The sequence below is a fragment of the Phoca vitulina genome, unplaced genomic scaffold, assembly GCF_004348235.1.
Source record: "Phoca vitulina isolate PV1807 unplaced genomic scaffold, GSC_HSeal_1.0 scaffold22, whole genome shotgun sequence".
Classification (NCBI taxonomy): Eukaryota; Metazoa; Chordata; class Mammalia; order Carnivora; family Phocidae; genus Phoca; species Phoca vitulina.
This window is the reverse complement of record NW_022589725.1, coordinates 5,459,651-5,482,434: the sequence shown is the minus strand read 5'-3', so window position 1 is coordinate 5,482,434 and position 22,784 is coordinate 5,459,651. Positions and strand designations below refer to the sequence as shown.

The 22,784-nt window shown below is 60.6% G+C and overlaps 2 protein-coding genes across 2 annotated transcripts; one reads left to right on the top strand and one right to left on the bottom strand.

Moving 5' to 3' along the window:
- Nucleotides 1–602: 602 nt before the first annotated feature.
- LPIN3 (lipin 3) lies at nucleotides 603–15,777 on the top strand. Its single transcript, XM_032420028.1, has 21 exons — nucleotides 603–639; nucleotides 4,204–4,347; nucleotides 4,494–4,693; nucleotides 5,870–5,965; nucleotides 6,910–7,175; nucleotides 7,376–7,468; nucleotides 7,814–7,934; nucleotides 8,105–8,447; nucleotides 9,254–9,353; nucleotides 9,494–9,654; nucleotides 10,104–10,197; nucleotides 10,296–10,365; nucleotides 11,983–12,075; nucleotides 12,151–12,194; nucleotides 12,906–13,032; nucleotides 13,941–14,089; nucleotides 14,275–14,361; nucleotides 14,813–14,965; nucleotides 15,160–15,274; nucleotides 15,354–15,457; nucleotides 15,620–15,777. The coding sequence occupies exons 3-21, from the start codon at nucleotides 4,502–4,504 to the stop codon at nucleotides 15,762–15,764; spliced, it is 2,553 nt and encodes an 850-aa protein (XP_032275919.1). The 5' UTR covers nucleotides 603–639; nucleotides 4,204–4,347; nucleotides 4,494–4,501; the 3' UTR covers nucleotides 15,765–15,777.
- Nucleotides 15,778–17,767: 1,990 nt separating this feature from the next.
- On the bottom strand, nucleotides 17,768–22,572 carry EMILIN3 (elastin microfibril interfacer 3). Its single transcript, XM_032420029.1, has 4 exons — nucleotides 22,409–22,572; nucleotides 21,229–21,351; nucleotides 19,859–20,082; nucleotides 17,768–19,579 (listed from the first exon to the last, which is right to left on the bottom strand). The coding sequence occupies exons 1-4, from the start codon at nucleotides 22,570–22,572 to the stop codon at nucleotides 17,793–17,795; spliced, it is 2,298 nt and encodes a 765-aa protein (XP_032275920.1). The 3' UTR covers nucleotides 17,768–17,792.
- Between the last annotated feature and the right edge of the window lie 212 nt (nucleotides 22,573–22,784).

The following is a 22,784-nucleotide window of genomic DNA, read 5'->3' as shown; positions in this document are numbered from 1 at the left end:
GAAAATCCTACAAGGTGGCTATCCCCTTTGCCAAAGCAGGAAACAGGCTCGGGTTGGGGAAAACCTACCCAAGGTCACACAGCGAGCTGGAAGCAAAGCCAGGAGGGCCTAAATCGGCCCAATTCGAAAATCCCCACTTCTCCGCTGTTCCTGGCAGTGGGGTAGGTGGCAGGCCACCGGGACGTCCCATCTAGCCGCTCTAGGGCGCGGGGCGGGGCCGGGGTGGAGCCTGCGCGGGGCGGGGCCTCAACTCCGGCCTCGCCCAGCCTCTATAGGTGAAAGGGCGCCCTTGGGCGTGGGGACTGGGCGGAGGCGGGGTCTTTTGGGGGGGTGGAGCCTGGGCGGATTGGGGCCTGCAGACACCCGCCAGGCTCAAGGGGCGGAGCCGGGATCTCACCCGGTCCTGGAGGAGACGGAAGCTCCAACTGAGTGTGGGGCCGAGGACACTTACCGCTGACCCCGTGCACTCAGGCGGCGTTTCCGGATCCCGGAGGTCCAGTGGGCAGATCCCCAGGTAGGGCCTAACCCCGGCTTGAGAAGAGGTACCCCTTACCCAGCCCTGCCCTGCCTGTCTGTCCTGCCATCTGACCCACGTTTCTTCCTGTCCGCGGGCCTGGGTCCATTTCTGGACATCAGAAGGTAACTCATGGGTGGAGGGGCCGGTCTCACTTCGTCCCCCTCCCTGGCCCAGCCGCTGCGGGACCCCGGACATCCAGAATATAGGATCAGGAGATAAGATGCCAAAACCTCTCAGGGGTGGCTGGCCCAGCTTCACCCCAGGCCTTTGGGAGGTCACCCACCCTCTCTGGTACTGAGTGTCCTGTGTTGCAAAACAGGGTCTGACCCTTGCTCACCCTGCGGAGATGGGGTGAGACCCAGTAGCTGTGACGGGTGCTGGGGAGCCAGGGGTGGGGCTGTCTCCCTTCCAGGGCTATAGGAATGCTTATCCTCCTGCTTCTTCTGGTCCTGCTGTACCTTCACCCTTCCCCAGATCTGGGAGCCCAGAAAGGCTGAAGCTCAGACCCTGGGGTAGAGCTGTGTGCTGGCCTGGGAGGCCTGTGGGTGTTCCAAAGTGGGCCCTGAGGCTTGGGCGCCCTGTGAGGCCTGCCTGGAGTCTACCTGCTCACTTTGCAAAAAGTGGGCCACCATGGTGTAAGAGGGCCTGGAATGATATGGAAAGAAGTCTAACCTCTCAACGGTGGGCAGGGACAGTGCATTGCAGTCTGACCTGTAGTGCCCTCAGGACCAGCCTGGGTGACTGAGGCTGTCATGATGCCCAAAAAGATGCTGCTATTGATAGGTGACACCTATGGGCATTTACTGTGTACTAGTGCTTTCCGTGAGTTATCTCATTAATTACTCACACATCCCCTATCCCCATTTCAGAGGCTGAAACCGAAGCTCAGAGAGATGAAGTGACTTGCCCAAGGTGTCAGGGAGGGAATTAGAACCCAGATAGTCTAGGGGCGCCTGAGTGGCTCAGTGGTCCTGGGATCGAGTCCTGCATCGGGCTCCCTGCTCCGCGGGAGGCCTGCTTCTCCCTCTCCCACTCCCCCTGCTTGTGTTCCCTCTCTTGCTGTCTCTCTCTGTCAAATAAATAAATAAAATCTTAAAAAAAAAAAAAAAGAACCCAGATAGTCTAGTATCTTACAGTGTCCTGTTGCCACCCAGGATCTGAGCATCCTGTAGTAATGCCTTGACCTAGGACAGCAGGAGGAGAAGGAAATGGGGGGATAGGATTCAGAGGGTTCGGGAGGGAGGGATGCCCATGAATCCTGAGAGGAATTCAGCTGATCTGGTTCCCCCGGGGGAGAGATGAAGTGTTTGAGTTTAGACATGTTAGTTTGGGGTGAAGGGTGGTGTAAGGGAGCCAAGCAGAGCTCTTGGAGAAGACCAAGAAGGCAGAGCTGGGTCCTGGGGGAGAGCAGATGCCTTCAGAGATGGGTGCAGATAGAAGAGGGATCCCAGGGCTTAGCTCATTGGAGTCCCCCCAAATGCTAAGCAGGCAGATGTGGGGGGCATCCACTCGTAGTGTGGGGGGGAACAGGGGGAGGGATGAATTCTAGGCTGAGGAGGGTTTGAAAAATTGGGGCCTTGTTTCATAAAGGGGAAACTGAGGCTAGCACATTACTTGCCTGAGGATGCCCCACAGCTGGAGCAGAGTAGGACCCCATGCCTCCCAGAGATGGTGCCATCTCTGCCATTCAGCTCTACTACCTCATTGGCTCTCTACGAAGAGCAGTTTTGTTCCCCGGGGGACATCTGACAATGTTTGGAGACAATTTGGTTGTCACACCGGAGGGTGTGTGATATTGGTATCAGTGGGTAGACACCAGGAATGCTGCTAAACATCCTACAATCCCCCCGAAGCGAAGGATTATCTAGCCCCAAACGGCAATGATGCTGAAGTTGAGAAACTCTGTACTAGGTCAAGCCAAGCCGGTCACTACCCAGCCCAGCTCTTTCGTCCTCAGCGGGGCAGATAGTGAAGGTCTGAGCCTCCACCTGGGCAGACCTTTGCCCCTACTCCCGGTCTGCCCCTCCCATGCTTGCTCCTTTATTCCTGGAAACTTCTGGAGTCTTCTCTGCTTTTCCTGAGCACAGTGATCTAGAGACCTGCCCATCACATGTCTGACCTTTATTCACAGAATTTGGTGTAGGAAGGAACCAAAGTGGAAATTTTCACCTAGCACATAGTGGGTGTTTTGCAGATAAACTGTATATTATATTTGAATGCCATTATCAGGGTCCAGAAAGCTTCATTTTATTGCAAGTTTTCATTTTAGCAATTCCAGTTGTACCTTATGTTTCTGAAGGTCTAGGTTTCTAATGAGCTCCCAGGTGATGCTGACGCTGCTAGGCCACATTTTGAGTGGCAAGGCATTGCAGTGTTGTGCAGAGGTGGGCTGGGGCGGCTGCCCTCCCTGCAGACAACTGTGGGGTGGTTTGGGGACTGTGGGGTGGCAGGAACCATGACATGGGGTCAGGAAACCGGGATACGAGTCATCACTCTCCCCACCCCGCCCCATCTATGGCCTATGGATAAGTCACTTAACTTCTTTGAAGAGTGGTCTTGCATGGCAGGTGGTCCTCCAGGGGTTCTGATGCGGGGTCTGTGAGATGGGAGTGCCATGTGGAGATGGAATGGCCTGGCTCCTGGCAGCCAGAGGGGCAGTAGGCCATTGGCCTGGCCAGCAGGGAAGGGGCCATGAGCTGCTGCTGGTGGGGCGGGCACCGTGCCAGCGTGGAAGCAGCTCTCATTACGGCCCTGGCTCTTCCCCATGGCTGCCACAGCCTTCTGCTTCTGGCTTGCCTAGCTCTGCCTGGTGTGGGAAAGCTGGAGAGACCGGTCTGGCTGGGGGAAGGAGGGGCAGCTTTGGTGGGGTAGGGGCCAGCCTGAGGCCTGAATGTGGGTCTCCGGGCCTGGCCAGCTGAGCCAGGGTCTCAGAAGTGGGGGTCAGGCCTGAGAACTGTGGCCTGGAGACATTGGGGTCAGGCTATGGATCTTGGATAGGATTCCCACCTGTTCCAGGGAAACTGGGAAGGAGTTTGATATTTGGGGCCGTAAACTGGGAGGTCATTTTACCCCCAACTATAGGAAATGCCCTCCCTCAAGTATCTGACCCCAGAAACAGAGCTGGGCAGAGCCCTAGGTACCTGAGGTACCCTACCCCTGGTTCTCCACAGATCGGCCACAATGGTGCAGCAAGGCCCCTTCCAACTCCTAAGACTAGGAAGCAGCAAGACAGATGAACCTATTTCTCAGATGGAAGAACTGAGACTCTCTCCTCCCTACTTACTGGGAAGAGATCAGCCTTTAGGGCTGTCACCCATTACCCAGCCAGGCCCTGGGCCTAATATATCATGAGGCTGCCACCCATTGCATCAGGGAGGGGTGCTGACCTGCCCCTGTCCCTGCAGTTGGGCCCACCCAGTGGTTCACACTGAGGGGTCTGCAGCCACACAGGCCTGGGTCTGAGTCCTGGCTCCTCTCCTTACTAGTCATGGTCCTGGGCAAATCACTCCAAGCCTCAGCTAGCTTGTCTGTAAACAGCAATAATGACACCTGCTCGGCCAGCCTCGCAGGTTGTTGCAAAGATGGAATGAGCCCTGCCACCGCACACCATGGTCATTATCATTACTCACGGCAGTTAGAGACGCAGGGCACTCCAGATCACCTCACCCAGTGCTCTCATTTGACAGATGCGGAGATCGGCACTTGGAGAAGTAAGGCAGGTGTCCAGGGGCCCCACAGCAGGTCAGTGGGCGAGCCGGGGCTAGAACCCACACCTGTAGGCACACCGCCCATCCCTCCGGTCTGCAAAGGCGCTCCGAGGGCAACACACCGTAAGTCTGGGGAGACCTTTGCCCCCCACTCCTGGTCTGCCGCTCCCATGCTTGGGGACCTGGGGGTCCTGGGGGCCGGGCTGCAGAGCCTCCCCACTGAGGGAGGTGGACCCGGCCTTTGTCCCAGCACCTCCTCCCTTTGCCAGCACCGGCCATGAACTACGTGGGGCAACTGGCAGGGACGGTGTTGGGGACGATGAAGGACATATACCAAGGCCTGAACCCGGCCACGCTGAGTGGTGGCATCGACGTGCTGGTGGTGAAGCAGGTGGACGGCTCCTTCCGATGCTCGCCCTTCCACGTGCGCTTCGGCAAGCTAGGCGTCCTGCGGTCTCGGGAGAAGGTGGTGAGCGCTGGCCAGCCAGGGGCCATGGCAGGGTGGGCTCTTAAGGCCAGGGCAGCCCCTGCAGTCCCAGGAGAGGGCCTAGACCTCCCTCAGGTGGGGATCTGTGCTCTGGACAAGCATCTGTTCTTTTGCATTTTCTTTGACAGTTTGGGGTTGGTTTGGGGGTTTGGGTCCCGGAGGGTTCCCATTTTCCTGTGGGAGCCGCACAGTGGGGCTGTCCCTGGTACCTGGGCCGTCCGACCTGGCTCCAGCTTACTAAGACCTCACCTGTGCATTCTTGGTAAGTCTCTCCACCTGGGCAAATGGTTGCACACTCTCATCTACCTGGTGCCGGAGGGGTGATTTGGGAGAATGAGATAGGAGCTGATAACACTGTCCCAGGGCCAGGTATGTGGGTGGCACTCAAAAGGTCAGCTTCTCTCCCTTCGGAAAGTTGTGCTGTCTTCTCTGGGCCCAGGTGAACATGACAGCTTTTTTTTAGTGATGAGGTCTGGAGTATGAAAAGAGGTTTGGTGGGTCCAAATCCCCTTCCTATGGGGCCCCGAGGAACGTGCCAGAATCCTAACAGGAAAGTGTCAGCTGTGGGGGACTGTATAGTGAGGCGGTAAAGAGCTGGGGCAGATTTCGTGGCTCACAGCCGCGCTTGGCCACCTCCCAGTACATAACACCCCTGGGGTCTCGGTTTCCTCGTCTATAAAGTGGGGGTAGGGATAGGAGCTACTGCACAGTGTTGCTGGGAGGTTAAAGGGGAGAGTCCAGATAAAACTCTCCATCAGTGCCTAGAAAGTGGTCCTTCGTACCATTGTTCATGTAGTCAGTAAGCACTCTGGGGGTTGGGGACACAGCGGCAACAAGATGGGTCATGTCTTGTTCTGATGGGGTGTGGCAGAAAGAACAGAAATCAAGGCAGACAAGAATACTGAGACAGTGGTATGTGCAAGAAAGCCCAGAGAATGGAAAAATGGGGGGCTGGGGGGTGGAGAACTCAGTGCAGCCTCTCTGCAAAGGGGAGCCTGAACAGAGAGCTTCGGGGTAGGGAGCAGCCAGGCACACCAGGGGCTGGGGGGTAGGAGTTCCAGCAAGCGCAGTGCTCCAGAGGGGCAGGGGGGCCAGTAGAACAGAGTGTGGGGGTGAGGGACAATGGTGGGGACTGTGCGCCACCACACCCCTTTACAGGTCGACATCGAGATCAACGGGGAGCCTGTGGACTTGCACATGAAGCTGGGGGACAGCGGGGAGGCCTTCTTCATCCAGGAACTGGAGAGCGATGATGTAAGTGCCTTGTGGCACCTGCCCCCTCTGGGCTGGACCTTGGGCCCTGTCACCGACCTGCCCCTGGGAACCACCCTAGCAGCAAGTCTGATGGGGGCGGGGGGATCAGCTAGGGCTGGCACTCCCAGCATGCTGTTGGAGCCTAAGCAGAATTGGGATGGGGGCAGCAAGAGCTGATTTCCTATCTGGGGAAAGCTGGGGAAGGTTTCTCAGAAGAGGACACTGGAGCTGGGCCCCTGGAGGGTGAAAAGGAGGCCTTCCCTGGGCGGCCTGAAAAGGAGGAGAGTGCTGTTGCATGGCTGGGAGGGGGCTGGAAAGCATGAGATGGATTGTTCTGGATCTGGTGCTGGCTCGGTGCAGTTAAGAGCATGGAAGGATGAGGGTGAGGGACGAGGAGAGGGGTGTTTCAGAAGGGAGGCAGAGCCCAACACAAGCCAGCGGGAGGTGTTTCAACAGTCTGAGCTTCACAAACTTTAAATAGGCCCCTATTGTATGCCCGACACTGTGCAGTGGACTCAGGTGACGGGTCACCCCTGCCTGCAAAGAGGGCTCCCAGACCAGCCTGGGAGCCAGACATATCAACAACAGATGATGGAACTATATGGTCATGGCAGTGGAGGGGGTTGGAACTGGGGCTGGAGTTAATCAGGGCAAGCTTCCTGGAGGAGGTGATGTCTGGCTGAGTCTTAAAGGGAAAGCAGGTGTGGGCGGAGGAGGAGATGAGTAGCCAAGGTCCAGGGTTCTACCTGGACAGGGTGGTTCGTGTGGCACCCGGGCCTGGTTGCGAGGCCTTGCTGCTGCTGCTGCTGCCTCGGACCAGCCTCCGTGCCTGTTTTCCTGAGCCCGGATGAGCTCACACCCAGGCCCTGGGACTCAGGCAGGGCTCAGAACGATTGGGTGGCGAGGGTGGCCCCCCAGGCTCTAGCCCCTGGTCTGTCTCCCAGGAACACGTACCTCCCTGTCTGTGCACATCGCCCATCCCTTGTGGAGACCTGTCTGGGCTCCCCTCAGACTCCCAGCTGAGCACAGCCAGTGAGCCTGAGGCCATCTCTGACGGGGTGCCCTCCACTGGGCGGAAGAAGAGGCTTCGCAGGAGGAAGCCCAGGCGGAAGGAGGGCACGGTGGCAGCCAATTCTAGTTCGGAGGAGCTGGAGACAGGCGCTGACAGTGAGCTGTCCCTGCTGGAAAAGCCAAGGCCAGAGCCCCCAGGGTGTGTGCGGACCAGGTGGGGGGCTAAGGGTGTGGGGATACCACCCAGGGTTCAAGCACTGTTTCCTCTGCTGCTGCTCTGTGACCCTGGACAAGGGCCGTGACTTCTCCGGGCTTCACCTCCCCGAGCCCCTGACACCCAGGACCCCACACGCTACCTGGGGTGCCCGGTCCTGTCGGTGACCATTTATTTCCCTGCAGCCCCCTCAGCAGCGTCCAGTCAGAAGGGGAGTCCTTACCGCAAGCCAGAGACATCTACCCCTACTCTGATGGCGAGTGGGGCCCCCAGGCCAGGTGAGAGTCTAGGTGGCCAGCAGGCAGGGACCCAAGGCCAAGGTCTCCGAGTGGTTTCTATTTATATCTTCCTGATGAATAATGACGTAAAACACGCTTAATATGTTTACCAGCCAGTTCTACATCCCCTGTGCCAAGTGTTTATTCAGGTCTTTGCCCATTTTTTTTTTTTTTTTACTAGCTTGCCTCATTATTGTTGGTTTGTAGGAGTCTTCCGTATATTTATACATTCTGGATCCAACAGAGGCACAAATATGTATTATAAATATTTTTTTCCTCAGGCTGGGGTGGGCAGTGGTGGGCGACAGGCTGGCTTGAGGGCCTCTAAGTTCTCGCTTCCCGCAGCCTCCCGCCGGGTGGGCTCACATCCCCTAAGAGTGACTCAGAGCTGGAGCTGCGGACCCCCGAGCCCAGCCCCCCACGAGCTGAATCCCACATACAGTGGGCCTGGGGGAGGCTGCCGAAGGTGAGTGACTCCATGTCAGCCTCCCATCCCTGCCTTTCAGGGGCTCGGTGGTCCCCTGCGGGTCAGAAGTGCAGTGACTGAGACTTGGACCCCCAAGGCCTTGTGGGGTGTGGGAGGCAGGCCCTGCGCTGGTTCACATCCCCTCCCCCACCCCATTTGTTTGACCAAAGGTGGCCAAAGCAGAGTGGCCTGAGTCCTCGAAGGTCGCTGATGGCAGGGCTGGGTCAGCCTGTCCTCTTCGGGGAGAGCCCGGCACCCCCTCCGCTTCTGTGGCTGGTGCGGACCCTTCGGGACCCCTAATCCTGCAAGCAGGGGCTGGTACTGACCTTCCTCCTACTGACGCGGAGCCTCCCGCTCTGGTGGGCTCCCCTCTCCCCACTCCTGAGAGAAGGGAGACCACGCCTCAGAGCCGCAGGGATGCAGGCCTGCCTCTTCCCTCGAAATCCTGGAGCTGGGCCACCCTGGAGGGCCCAGTGGCTACCAGGGAGCCAGAGGGGGGCTCCAGGAGGGAAGGTGAGTGATGGTTGGCCCTCTCCCAGGGTTTTCCCTGGCCTCACATAACCCCCTGGGTGGACTCTGGTACTTCAAGCATGTTTTGAGCACCTACTGCGTACCTGGCACTGTGCTTGGCTCCAGCCCTCACGGGCTCGCAGTGAGGGAGCTAGATGAAGCATGCGTAAGCAGAGAAGAGCATGTCATGGGTGACACAGAAGAGAATCATCGGTGGGCACGGAGGCTATTTAAATCATGTGGTCGGGGAAGGCCTCTCCGAGTGGGGGATGCGTGAGCTGAGACGCGAACGATAAAGACCCAGCCAAGTGAGGATCAAGGGAAGAGAATTCTGGGCAGAGGGAAGAGCATGTGTCAAGGCCATGAAGTGGGAGAGAGGTTGCATGTCTAGGAAGGGAGGCAGCTGGTGTGTCTTGAGCAAGGCAGGGTTGTGGGGAGGAAGCCAGCAAGATGAGCAGATGCTGGATCATTGCTGGAGCAGGAGCTGGGGTTTATCCTAAGAGTGTGGGAAGGTACTAGGACTCACTGTCCAAATCAGTAGTTGCTGGCTATATATGGCTATGTAAAATGTAGTTAAAATTACTTGAAATTAAATACCATATACAATTCTGTATCTCCATCATGCCACATCTTCAGTGCGCGGATAGTGACGTGTGGCTGGCGGTATTGGGCGGGCAGATGGGACATTTCTACCATCCCCGAAAGTTCTACCAGACAGCGCTGCTTTAGGGTGTTCAAAGACAAGGGGACACCTCCTGCTCATGCTACTAAGCACATGTTAGGACTAGAGGTGTCCCCTCTGCCCTTAGGCTCCCTGAAGAGAAGCCAGCATCTGGGCCCCAGTGACATCTATCTGGACGACTTGCCCTCTCTGGATTCTGAGAATGCAGCCCTTTACTTCCCCCAGAGGTGCCTGGGTGCTGGGTGCCAGGGTGTCTTGGGATGGGGGTTGGTGGGGCCAGGGGTTGGCTACCAAGGGCCTGAGAGGGTGGGCCCTCCTCCCCCCAGCCTCTTTGTAGTCACATCACTGTTGGCCCCTCTGCCCCCAGTGACTGTGGACTGGGGCCCAGAAGGTGGAGTGAACCCAACAGCCAGAAGCCCCTGGGAGACCCCAACCCCAAACAGGAGCCAGAACCCACTCTGGACATGGTGGATATGATAGAGCTGTCCCTCTGTGGCGGACTCGCTGAGAGCCGGGACATCTCCCTGGGTATGTCTGACCAAGGCCTGAGCCCTTCCAAGGATTGGCACTGAGCCCAGGGACCTGGGGAGGGCGGGGAGGCCCCCAGAGTGTGGGGGGGGGGCAGCAGAGGTGTGAGGCTAGACTGGGCGCCCTTGCTGTTCTCTGCTCTGTGGAGCCCCGTGCAGCCAGCGAGGGCAGGGCATTCCCCAGGCCCTGTGAAGCAAACACTTAATGCTAAGCTGTGACTTACCCTGTGAATCCAGGATGGCGCGTGCCAAAAGTAGAACTTTTGGGGATGGTGGGCACAGCAGGTGCAAACACCACAGGTAGAGGAGCCCTGCTGGGTCCCAGACCCAACCTGCAGGAGGCCTGAGTGGTAGAGTGTGTGTGTGGGGGGGGGGATCCGGGAGGGGCTGGGGCAGCAGGTCACATCAGACATGTCAGCCTCACTCCTTACTCTCTGCCTCTGTGCCCAGAGAAGTTCAACCAGCACATCGTCTCCTACCAGGACCTCGTCCAAAACCCTGGCCTCCTTGAGCACCCAAACCTGGTGGTGAAGATCAATGAGAAGTGAGTACCAAGCTTGAGCCGCTGGCAGCCCCAGGGTGGCCCTGCCCTCCACCGCCCCATGGCTACTGCAGTCCCGACTCCCCGTTCTGTCTCTCCAGGCATTATAACTGGGCTGTGGCCGCCCCCATGATCCTCTCCCTGCAAGCCTTCCAGAGAAACTTGCCCAAGGTAATGGTTAGAGCACCACCGGGCCTGCAGAGGAAAGTGGGCCCACTGTGGGGCCCTTGGCCAAGAAGCGGAGAGTGGGCAGAGATGGGCCTGGGGCTGACCAGCTGCAAAACCCACTGTGAGAGGAGCCACTGAGGGCCCCTGGAACCTCACCCTGTGCTGTGCGGACAAAGCCCCACCCCGCCCTGGCTTCCTGGCCTGGATGAATCCCATCAGGGTTGGACTTGACTTCGAAGGAGCTCAGGGCACACCGGGGGAGGATGATAACCTTCCACAGGAGGCTTTTAGATCTGAGAGACGAGGCTTGGGAGACAGAGGCCCCGCTCCTTCTCTTATCCCGAGCAGTTCTCCGGGCTGGGCTGCAGCATCGCTTGCTTTATTGGCCTGCATTTGTTGAGTACCTACTGTGTACCAGGCACAGGCTGTCCTGTCCCCACAGTCATGCCCTCCTAGAAAGACAGTTAATCATAAGACTCAGCCAGATGAATATAAAATTCAACCGTGAGTATTGGGAAGGAGAGGCTGCGTGCTTTGAGAGGCTAAAACGGGGGTTTGCTGAGCACGTGCCCCCTGGGCAGAGATCTGAAGGATGAATAATCCGTAAGCAGATGAGGGACAGGGAACAGCATGTGCTGACGCTCAGAGGTGGGAAGGAACCCAGTCTTTTCAGTCCTTCCCAGAACTTCTACCCTCACTGACTTGCACCTGCCCCCCGCACCCCCCGCCCCGCCACTGGCTCCCCTGCCCCGATCTGGCCCATTGTTCTTGCATTGATTAGACTTGCCCAAGAACATCACCATCCAGATTTTGACAGCTGACGCCTCCCTTTGGTGACACTCGGCTCTATCCTCTGGCTGGCTCTGGGTCTGAGGAGGAGGGTTACTCTCTTGCTTGGCTCTCCTCACCTCCCCCAGACAGATCCACCACCTGAGGCCCCTGGGAGACTCCCCCAGCCTGTTTCCAGCTCAAGGGGGTACCCTGGCTGACCCACTTCCAGGTCATGTCCTCCTGACTTGGGTTCACCATTCTGTCTGTAGGACACTGATATGTCTCCTGGGTGGGCCTTGGCCTAGGCTCTCCTGGGCTCCCCCTGGGAATACCTAGCACGAATCTAATCAGCATCTTCCCAAGGTCATGTTGCCCCCACCAGACAGCGGTGATAACACACAGAGAGGGAGGCCGTGCATGGGATAGAGTCATTGACCTTTGGGGTTGCCTCTGTTGGTCTTGGACGTTGAAGGGAGTACTGGCTATAGACTGTTCTTCCTGCTGTCACTTGGTGGCATCATGCAGAGAGTACTAGATCCTGAGAAAGTCCCAAAGCACTGCCTTCAGCTACTTTAGTAGGATCTGGAGGCCTGGCCGAGGCTGGGCAAGAGCTAGGGGGTCAAGGCTGGGGTAGGGTGGGGACTGGCAGGAATGGCCGTTGGTCTCCTGTGCTTAGCTCCATGAGTCATTGCTTGGAGTCCCAGCATGGAGGTGAGTATGCTTCCTCAGCCTCCAGATGTTGATAGCACCTTGCTCTAGGGTCAGCCCCAGACTCTGGGTTCATGGGGGCGATGAAAGGTAGGTTTTTGTGGTGCAGGGAAAAATGCCATGGCCTTTATCTGCCCTCAGAGCACCGTGGACAAACTGGAAAAGGAGAAGATGCCCCGGAAGGGTGGACGGTGGTGGTTTTCCTGGCGACGCCGGGACTTCCCCGCCAGAGAGGTGAGTGGTCAAGGTCAAAGGGCGTGGTCAGCAAGGCAGGGGGTGGGGCTCACTGGATGTATGTTCTTCCCACAGAGCAGTGCCCAGACGGAGAAAACCACAGCCCGGGAGCAGCAGGGGTGAGCTGGACCTCATGGCTGGAGCTCTGCAGCTGGAGCCAAGCCTTGGGGAGATCCCTGTGGGGGCAGGGGTGACGCCAGCACCTCTCCCCCAGCTATGGTTCTTTGTCACTACCCAATCACTTCTACACCCTTTCTTTTTCTTGAGAAATGTCCCCATTTCACAGATGGGAAAACTGAGGCCTATAGCTACACCAAAAGTCCTAGAGCTGGGAACTGGCAGAGCTGGACCGGGTGCCCAGACTCCTGACCCAGACCAGGGACTACTGTCTTAAGGAGGGGCAGGGCCTCCCCTCTTTGCCAGGGGCAGGCTGACCTTGCCTTTTTCATCTCTCAAGTGACCAGAACACCCAAGCTTGGGTGGGGGATGACCAAGGGCAGGTCAGCTGAAGCCTAAGCAGGTGGGATTGGTAATAAGCCCTAAGACGCACCGCTAGGTTTTACAGATAAACATCTCCAAGGCTACCTTGGCTAGGCACCGAGGGCCAGGAGCTTCAGCTCTGCTGGCCCCTTTCTGGGTGCGTACTGCTGGGCTGCGTCCTTATGTCTGTACCCCTCTCCAAATGGGTGGCACCATGGTGGGGTTTCTGATCCTCTGGAGGAACAGGGACAAGCCCCAGGTTCCTTGTGGCATGGGCTGAGGGGTGAACATCTACTGGGAGTGTAGGACCTTGGCTGGGGAGAGTGGCCTGAGAGCCGGGCTGCCTGCAGGGAGAAGACTGATGTCCTGAGTAGTGAGGATGATGCCCCAGAGAGCCCTGTGATCCTGGACGCCCCCTCTCTGCCACCCTCGACTCCCGCCTACAAGAAGTCCCTCCGCCTCTCCTCCAATCAGATAGTGAGTGTGTGCGTGGGAGGGGGAGGGGGGCTGGGGCTGAGATCATTTGGCTCTGTGGAGCCTTGAGTTTCCCAGAGCCCAGAATCCATCCCCTCGGCAGCCTCCCTAACAGCCTTTGCTTGAAAACCTCCAGGGTCAGGGGCTTGCTTCTTTATGCACCAGCCCATTTCTTTGTTGGATGCTCTTATGGGAAAAGTCTTCCCTATGTTGTCTTAAAGTATCTACCTGCGGTGGGTTCCCGGCTCTGGATCAGCTCTTAGAGGCCACTCTGAAGGAATCAAAGGCTGATGACAGCCCCTCAGATATTGGCCGTCCCTGCCCCCAAGCCCTGTCTTTGAGCGTAGTCACTGGCCCCCAAGCGGGGCTCTGTCAGGGCGGTGCCCAGGGCGGGCAGCGACCATCTGTATGGTACCCCAGTGTGACACCCACTTTGGGGTCAGCCAGGGCCCAATAGCCTTGGTCCCCGGCTGTGGCTGAGAGCTGCCCTGATTCTTCTCTATGGACCAAGGACAGGGCTAGGAGTCTCTATGGACGGATGTCACGAGTACCCTAGCCCCAGGCGGGAGGCTACCTGTGGGGATCTCGAGGGAGTGGGGTGTCTCCGTGCCAGGAGCAGGGTCAGCCTTAGGGCTGACCTGAGAAACTGGGTGGCAGCCATGGGCCAGGCTTTGCCTGTGAGCTGCATCCCAACGGGGGCAGGAAGGGAGGTTAGGGCTCCTGTGTCTGGGCCCGTGTGGGCCCCGACCAGCACTCTGTACTCCCTCACTCCCCGAGGTCGCCCTCTACCCGTACGGATGTGTCTGCGTGTGGCTGTCTCTGATGAATTCAGGCAGGTTCTCTGAGTTGGGAGGCAGAGGGGAATGAGAGGCCCATGGGGATCACAGCTTCCCCCCTTTGCCTGGCCCCAGCGGCGCCTGAACCTGCAAGAAGGTGCCAATGACGTGGTCTTCAGTGTGACCACCCAGTACCAGGGCACCTGCCGCTGCAGGGCCACCATCTATCTGTGGAAGTGGGACGACAAGGTGGTCATCTCGGACATCGACGGGACCATTACCAAGTGAGGCCTGGTTGGCCAGGGGAGAGAGGGAGGGCCTGGGACTGGCCTCCTCTGTGCTGCGGGAAGGGGGATGTCAAGAAAGGCCCTCCTCCTCCCCCCCAGTGCACTGTCCTGGGGGCTGGGGGTGGTGGAATGCGAGGGCTACGTAGGGCTGCCTCAGAGTGACCCCTCTTCTGTGGCTGTAGGTCGGACGCTCTGGGCCACATTCTGCCCCAGCTGGGGAAAGACTGGACACACCAGGGCATCACCAGTCTCTACCACAAAATCCACCTGTGAGTGCCTGGGCTGGGGCAGGGCCCCAGGGAGGGAATGACAGGATGTCTGAGGCCACCACAGCCCTTGCCCCAGGAATCCAGGCTTGGGGACCCACGAGGGAAGAAACCCCGGGCATGTCCCTGGATGGTCCTTCATTCTCCCATGAAGCCCTCGTCTCCTGTCGTCTGGCCTCTGAGTCTAACCGCTGGTCTTCATGCTGCAGGAGGGGCCTACAGACTTGCTCAAACCTTTGTCCATGCTGGTCCGCCTGGGCCTCAGGACGCTGTCCGCGCTCCTCCTCCCTGGGACAGCTACTGCGGGCACCTCTCCCCGATGTTCTCCCTAAGTCCCCTCCCTGCAAAGGCCTCTGGGTTTGAAGGCCAGAGCCACGGGGTTGCGCTGAGCTGGCCGAAGCCAAGGAATGGCTGGTCTCTGATGGCTCTGGGCCTCTCCTACCCCCACCTCCAGAAACGGGTTCAAGTTCCTGTACTGCTCGGCACGGGCCATTGGCATGGCTGACCTCACCAAGGCCTACCTACAGTGGGTGAGCGAGCGGGGCTGTGGCCTCCCCAAGGGCCCCATCCTGCTGTCTCCCAGCAGCCTCTTCTCCGCCCTCCACAGGTAACCAGCCCTACGAGATACAAGCCCAGGGGTCCTTGCGGGGAGTGACAGGCTCGCTGGCGGCTCAGGCTAGGCCAGCATCCGGCCATGCTTGGGTGTCAGTTGAATCCTGCCCTGTGTCACCTGACCCTGCCGTCCTCTGATGGCTGCCCCTCCTCGGTTCCCTCTCCTGCCCATGGCCCCGGCTGCCCCAGGGAGGTGATTGAGAAGAAACCAGAGGTGTTCAAAATTGCCTGCCTGAGTGACATCCGGCAGCTGTTCCTGCCCAACGAACAGCCCTTCTATGCTGCCTTTGGGAACAGGCCCAACGTGAGTGTGTCCCCTCCCCACGGGCCGGGCCGCCTCCTCCCTGTCCCCCAGCCCATCAGCCCCTCCTTGTCCCCCATAGGATGTGACTGCCTACCGGCAGGTGGGCCTCCCTGAATCTCGAATCTTCACAGTCAACCCCCGGGGAGAGCTCATCCAGGAGCTCATGAAGAACCACAAATCCACGTGAGGCCAAACCCTGTCATGGGTCCCCCACCCCTCCCACGTCCCCATGCCCCAGCCTCTCCCTGGGCCTCACTTCCATCCAGGTCTCCTCTGCCTGATGTGGTGGGGGCTGGGGCCTGGTGGCCGCTCAGGCTCTCGGTGCTGACCCTGTTCTGCCCACAGGTATGAGCGGCTGGGCGAGGTGGTTGAGCTCCTCTTCCCACCTGTGGCCCGTGGCCCCAGCACAGACCTGGCCAGCCCTGAATACAGCAACTTCTGCTACTGGCGGGAGCCGCTGGTTACTGTGGACCTCGATGCCCTGGCCTGAACCGGCCCCAGCTGCCCCCTCCTCCCTGGCCAGGCCCCAGAACTGACTGGGTGTTCCCAGGGAACGGGAGGTTACAAGCTGGCTGCCACGGGGCCGGTCCACTGAAGGGAAGGAGGGGGCTGAGGGCCGACTGGCAGCCACAGAGACCTTCCCTCCTCCCTGTCCTGTCTCCTGCCTTCTCCAGCTGATCCGCAGGAGGTGGGGCAGCCGCTCCAGGCCTCAGCAGGGCTCTGCCCAGCAGTGAAATGATGATCACCTGGGCCCTTGCAGGATTCTCCGTGCCCTTGACATCCCTGTCCCTGTCCCCCTGGTACACTGCCTCAACTCCTGACAGCACGGAGAGGAGAGGGAGGCCTGTGAGGCTCGAGACCTGCCCGCACAGGAGGGGGTTGGCGGCAGCAGGGGGGAGTGCTTGAGCAGCATCTGGGCAGCATGGAGCAAACCCTCTGAAGCCAGACCCTTCCATAACCCTGGCCCCTTCCCACAGCTCTTGCGCCAGACCTCACTGCTCTCCCTTGTGCCCCAGGATCTCAGCACACCCCAACCCTGGGTGCTCAGACATCAAGGAACAGGGATCCCAGGGCAGTGCAAGGGCGGAGGGAGTGTGGCTCCCCCTGGGCCTCTCCCATACCCAGCTGCTTCTCCTGTTCCTCTGAGCACCTCCCCTGAGGACACAGCCCCAAACCCTGCCAGTGTGGGTGGCGGTGACCTGCCCAACCTCCCTAGACTTTGCTGGTCAATTCAGGGCCCACACAGCTGCTGAGCGAGCTCTTGCCTGAGGGGCTGTAGGAAGCCGGGCTGGCAGCCCACTGCAGCCTTCCGGCCTACCGTCCGTCCTTGGGGAAGAAAATACCTTTAGACGGGCTAAAAGCTTTAATCCAGGCCTGCCCTCCCCCAACAGCACCACAGTGGAGGGAAGAAACCAGAAGGCAGGGCTATAGAGACCTGGAACATAGCACAGGAAGGCCTGTGCTGCTGAGGGGAAATGGAGGCCAGGAGCCTCAACAGAGATGGGCATCAGGGTCTCTGGAAACTCTGCAGGCCAGATGAACACTGTGTTTTCAGGTTGTCAGACCTGAGTTTCTCACCACTTAGCGAACACCCAGGCGGGGCCGGGGTTGTGCTAGGATGCTGGAAACTAGGCCTGGAGCCCTTTTTCTCCCCTGGCTTCCCGTTCAGAGTCTGGCCTCACTTAGGCCATGACATCTACTCTCTGGAGAGATTCCCTAACCTGGGGGGTGGGTGGGCAGGATTTCCCCCCCAGATGGAAAGGAGAGGAGGGTGTGGGGACCAGAGGCCCTGAAGCATCTTTGGGAAAGAGAAGGAAAAGAATAAATTGAGGTGGGTCTCTAAACAGAAGGTCTGGACCCTGTCCTTTTCTCAGGGAATCTACAGCTGCCTAAGTAAGCCCTCACCTGAGGGGAGGGTCGAAAGAAATAAAAAACCTCTCAGCTGAGTCTTTGTGTTTCTGCTCTGTCCGAAAGGACGGGGGGAGCTGGAAACCTCTGGTCCTTGGTTCAGAAACTATCCACAAAGCTGCCAGGTGGGAGGACAGTGCCGGTGGCCGCCACCTTCCCGCAGAAACTGGGCCCTGACGGCTAGGGAGGGAAGTCAAGGAGACAAGGGAACCAGAAGCCTCCACGGGGTGGGGGCTGTTGCCCCAGGACAAGGGGAGATGTGGACAGGTGACTGGACCTGCGGGTCTTCATCCAGATGCTGCTCCTGGTGTGTCTGCAGAAGAGCAATGTGCATGCTGGATTGTGAGGTCAATCAGGTCCGCCCGGCCTTCAGGCATGATGTCCTTGCCTTGACCATGATCCTGATTTGTCCACTTGATACGGCACTGAGTGTTGATTTTCGTGGTTGGGACAGTCCCATGGAGCTGGACCAAGGCTATTCCTTCCGTGGCCTCTGAAGTGGCATCCCCGTTGGCCCCGGGAGGCTGGGAGGCACTGCTGAGCGAGGCTGGGCTCTGGAGCGGCATCCCCAGTGTTGGCGGGATCCGGGGTTCGGTCCCGTCTGGCCCTCCTAGTCGGCTGGCTGGGGCCGCGCCTGCTCGGCCAGCTGGGCCCTGCAGTCCAGGAGGTCATCCCGGAGGCGGGCGATGTCCTGTGCGTGTTGAGCCAGCGTGCGATTCAGCTGGTCCACATAGCCCCACAGGCCCTCCGTGGGCCTGAGCGACTCGGTGGGCAAGTGGTCCAGGCCGGCAGCCAGTCGGCCCAGCCTCCCACACGCACCCTCCACTTGAGCCACCCTCCGGTCGAAGTGGCCCACCACTTGCTGCAGTTCCTGGGCTGTGTCCTGGCAGCGGCTCAGCCCGCCGGCCACATCGGCCACACCGGCCTTGAGTCGCTCCAGCTCCCCCCTCAGGCCCAGCACCTGCCTGTGGCCAGCCTGAAGCCGAGAGCCTTGGCTGCTGACCTGTTCCTGGATGGCGTGAACCTCAGCCTCCACCTTGCGTTCGCGCTCGCCCAGGGATGAGTTGGCAGCCGAGAAGGCGTCAGAGTACTGGCTGACGGAGTCGCTGAGGCCCGTGAGGGACTTGCTCACAGAGTTCAGGTTGACCTTGAGCAGGGTGATCTCGCCTTGAAGTGAGCTGCCCGTCGCTTCTGTCAGCTGCTCCTGGACCCCGGCCACAGTGCCATTGAGCTGCTGGAGCAGGGCGGCGTGGCTGGCCACCTGGCGGAGGAGGGCCTCGCTCCGGCTCTGCCAGGCCTTCACCTCTGCCGCCAGGTTGTCCAGGACGGCTGAGGTGGTGCTGGGGGTGCACGAGGTCTCCAGGGAGACCAGCCGTTGTTCCAAGACCGCCAGCTCCGTCTGCACCAGGGGCCGGGCTGACCTGCCCGGGGGGGCGCCGTCGTGGCTTAGCTCCCCCGCCAGTGTCACCAGGCGCTCCTCTAGGCTCTGCACTCGCTCTTCCAGCATGGTCCTGAAGCTGCCGGCCTCCCACCCGCCCTCCTCCATGCCCAGGCAGCAGCCCCTCGCTCCCCCCTCCGTCCCGTTGAGGGTCTCCAGGCCCTCCAGCAGCCCGTCCACACCCCCGTCCAGCATGGCAGCAGAGAGCCGCTCGAGCTCATCCCTGGTGAGGGGGCCGTGGCCCCGCTGGGCCTCGGTGACTGCCTGTAGGTTCCGCTCGAGGTTGTCCACGCGGGCGCTGATCAAGGGCAGCCGGCTGCAGCAGCTGCTCCCGCCAGCCACGCTCAGGCCCTGCAGCCTGGTCCCGAGCTGGGCCAGCTCCCGGCGCAGGGCCAGCTCCCGGCCGTCCAGGCTCTGGTGCAGCCGCTGACTAGCCGCCTGGCCCTCCTCGCACTGCTGCCGCACCTCCTGCACCCGCAGGTCGCACGTGCTCTGGACGCCTTGCAGCTTCTGCTCGAAGCCATCCAGCAGGCTCCCCCAGAGCCGGTGCAGCCGTCGGTCCACGTACTCGTCCAGCAGCGCCAGCGAGGTGAGCGGAGACGGACGCGCCTCCCGCAGCCGCTGCAGGTGAGCCTCGTGGCCGAGGGCCAGCCCGTGCACCTTGTCCAGCAGCTGCACCTTGGTCCGCAGCGTGTTGCTCACCTCCGTCACCTTGCTCAAGATCTCGTCAAGGGGAGGGGTGAGTGGCCCTCTGGCTCTGTCTCCGGGCCTCACGAACCCCTCGGAGATGACCCCGAAGCCCACAGGAGCGGCAGGAGCCCTTGGACTGCCAGTCATCCTGTTGGGGTCCTCACGGCTGGCCACCAGGCCACTGAGGGTACCATATGCTTGTACCAGGCGCTGGACATCACCCTCCAGACGTTCCAGCCGCTCACCGAACAGCCCTGGGCCTTTCCTTCCTGGGAAAGAGGAGGAGAGAACCCTAGGGGCATCACTGGCCTGCCTCCCTCCACCTGTCCTATTGCCAGGCCACCCGGGAGAGTTTCTGTTCTAGGCTGACCTTCCCACTGAGCATATAGCTTTCTCAGCTTCAGGAGGAGTCTGTGAGCTTTGCCTCAAGCCCAGTGTGAGATGCACCCTCCCCAGCCCTGCCAGAGCTCAGCCCGCCTGCGTCAGGCCCCTCTCCACCGCCCCCAAGAAACCTGATCACCTGGTAGGGTCTCCATGGGCAGACTCACCATAGGGGCTGGGGGCCGCTCTGCTAGAAGAAGGGGGCCGGGGCCCTGGGCCCAGCTGCCCTGAGGGAATCTGGACCTCAGGCTCTGGCTGGGCTGGGGTGGCCCCGAGGTCGGTCAGGTGCTCGGGACAGCCTTCTCCAGTGAGGCCAGGGCAGCATCGCCAGGCGAGGTCCGTCACTGTCTTGTAGCTGACCTTGTATCTGGGTCTGAGCACTGTTCGGTACCTGGGCCAGAGAGGGGGAGAGGGCAGGGCCCTGTACTTGCGGACTGAGGCTCCTGCCTCCCAGTGCAAGATCTGGATTCTCTGCCCTCCTCCACTCCCCGCCAGAGTTTTTCCTTTTTCTGTGCATAAGGTGACAGGGCGGTGGGGTGGAGGCAGGCCTTGCAGAGGGTCAGAGAAGGGTTAAGGAGCAGGTGCAGGGGAAGCCCTACCCCACCCTGTTTGCTTGGGGAGAACACTAGCGGGATTTAGCCCCAGTGTCCCCAAGGCCAGTTTGGACCACTTTTAGCTCATGCTGCCATCAGAAATTCCACTCTGGCTTGGGCGGTACCTGGAAGAATCCTGTCACCACCTCAGCCCTTCCCTATGGGTGTGCGAGGGGGTGCTGCCCAGGAGCCGGAGTGGGCAGCCCTTCTCAGTGCACTGGGGCCACTCTTGGCTCCCCTCGGTCCCCTTAGTTTTCTCTACTCCTTCCTAGCCTACTCTGGGAACTCAGCTCTGGCCACCCAGGCCGGTGGACGGCACCCCTGATTCTGAGCACAGAAGGGAAGGCCCAGCTGTGCAGGGCAGGCCTGGCCAGGCCCACTCCCTCCCCTGCTCAGCCATGTACCTGTTCACCCACTGACACACTGGAGCAAATGGGATTGTTTTCAGACATGCGTTTGAGCCTCTCCAAGTACAGACCTGTGCATCACACTTGTGCACCATCCCAATACCCTCTACAGCCCCGTCTGCCTGACCTAAGCCCCGGCAACCTGGCTTCCGTCCCCTCACCCTTGGCCTGCCTTCTCCACAGTCACCGCAGCCCTCCCTGGGTCTTCCCAGGGCCCCTTTGGCGTCCACTGTTGTCAGTGTGACCCTCTGCCCTCTCTGTTCACTTTCAACCCTCTTTGCCTCTGCTGCTTCTTCCTTGCCTCGTTCTGTGTGTCTTCTGGGAACCCTCCCCTGGCCCCCCTGTGGGCCCTAAACTGAACCTGCCATGTCTCCTCCCTGGCCTTCTCCAGCCAGCCTGCGTGGGAGCTGGGGTAATAGGTTCTTTGGAGTCCAAGGAGTTCCATTCCCTTGTGGTGCTGGCTGGTGCCCTGGGAGAGAGGCAGGCCTGGGGCTTGTGCCCAGCAGTCCCGAGTGGGTGGGATGGGGGTGCACTCACGTGACTGTCCCGGGGCACTTGGGCCCCCATCCACACTGTCGGTACTCGGCCTTCACGTAGCTGTCTGCTCCCTCCTGTAGGACACAGGTCACATTCCTGTGCACCACGTAGGCACAGAGGGCCCTGCAAGGGAGAACGGACGGCATCCTTGGAATATCTGGCCTTGGCCAGGCCTGTTGAGGAGCCTATACCTGCCTTCCCCATCTGTGGGCCTCCCCAGGGGACCAGATCCCCATCTCTCTTCTGTCCCTTCTCCTCGTTCCTGGGAGACCACACTGCTCATCCTTCCTCCCCTGACTCCTTGGGAAATGCATGCCATCTTGTAGTTTCCAGCCCCCCACGCCCCCACCCTTGGCTCCTGGTTTCTCACTCTCTGATCACTTCTTGTACTGCCTTCTCCAGGAAGCTTGCTCTGATGTGCCAAGCCTGCTGAATGTCAGCTATGGGCTGAGCACTCTCCTACAATACGATTCAGCCAGCACCCCAGGTAGAGGCCCTAACTCACCTGACTGGGGCCAATTCCCAAGCCCCTGGCTACTGAGGACCAGAAGCTGAGGCCTCCGCGAGGCAAGAGCCGCCCTCACAGACTACAAGGGCTGGGGAGGTGGCTGCCTGGCATAAGCCAGCCACCCGTGGGCTGCTATTGGGCTCTGGAGCCACAACTCGGGCCCAGGACCCAGGCGCCCCCACCAGTTCTGTGGCCCAAACCCGCCGGGCTTCCCCAGCGGTGGCTGGGGTCAGGCTGACCGCGGGAGGGGGCGGGCTGCAGGGCGCTAGGCTCCATCTCCTACCTGGTGGGGCAGGGGAGAGAAGGGGGGGCGCGCGGGGGACATGCATGGGAGAGGCCCGCGTGTGCCCCGCGCCGACGGCCCTCCCTCCTCTCCCTCCACCTGGTCCGCTGCGCCGGGAGTTTGCACACAGCGCAGCTGGAAAATGTTACTTCGCTGGAAAGGTTTCCGCGGGCACTGCCAGGTCCCAGCCGCCGCGCCAGGCCCCCTCGGCTTATTTTTCTTCGCCAGCCCCGCAGCTTCCCGGAGCGTGGGGCGCCCGTCTGGGCCGGGGCTCGGCCTCGGGTGCCCGGCGCGTCCCCCCCGGTCTCCCGCGCGCGGTCGGGGCAGGTGGGAGCGCCGCCCGGGCCCCATCCCTCCCGGCTTCCCGCCCGGGCGCGGCCCGCGCTTACTTGTGCGGCCCCGGGCGCAGCCGCGGGCGCCATCCCGTGGTGTAGAGGTTGTAGCGGGGGGCACCGGGCGGCGCGGGCCGCGCGACGAGCGGGGTGCCCTTGGCCTGCGCCCCCGAGAGCAGCGCCGCGACGGCGCACAGCCACACCGGCAGGCGGCGGCCCATCGCGGCCCGCGGCTCTCTCCACCTGGCCCCGCGCGGGGCCCCCGCCCGGCGTCCGCCCGCCGCGCCGCCCCGCCGCTCGCCCTCCCGCCCGGGTCCCGCCGCCGCTCGCGGCCCCCGGAGCTCGCTGGCCCGGCCGCCTGGCGCTTCGCAGCGGCTGCGTCCCGCCGAGTGGTCCGCGCTGCTCGCCGCTGGGGCCGCGGAGGGGAGGCGGG

Bases quoted from the DNA above. Each gene is read 5' to 3' on its own strand.
- LPIN3 (XM_032420028.1), top strand. From the start codon at position 4,502: ATGAACTACGTGGGGCAACTGGCAGGGACGGTGTTGGGGACGATGAAG. The intron at 8,448-9,253 runs GTGAGTGATGGT...CTCTGCCCTTAG, and splicing joins GGGGGGCTCCAGGAGGGAAG to GCTCCCTGAAGAGAAGCCAG. The intron at 13,033-13,940 runs GTGAGTGTGTGC...GCCTGGCCCCAG, and splicing joins GCCTCTCCTCCAATCAGATA to CGGCGCCTGAACCTGCAAGA.
- EMILIN3 (XM_032420029.1), bottom strand. From the start codon at position 22,572: ATGGGCCGCCGCCTGCCGGTGTGGCTGTGCGCCGTCGCGGCGCTGCTC. The intron at 21,352-22,408 runs GTAAGCGCGGGC...TCTCCCTTGCAG, and splicing joins CTGCGCCCGGGGCCGCACAA to GGCCCTCTGTGCCTACGTGG. The intron at 19,580-19,858 runs GTGAGTCTGCCC...CCTCTTTCCCAG, and splicing joins AGCGGCCCCCAGCCCCTATG to GAAGGAAAGGCCCAGGGCTG.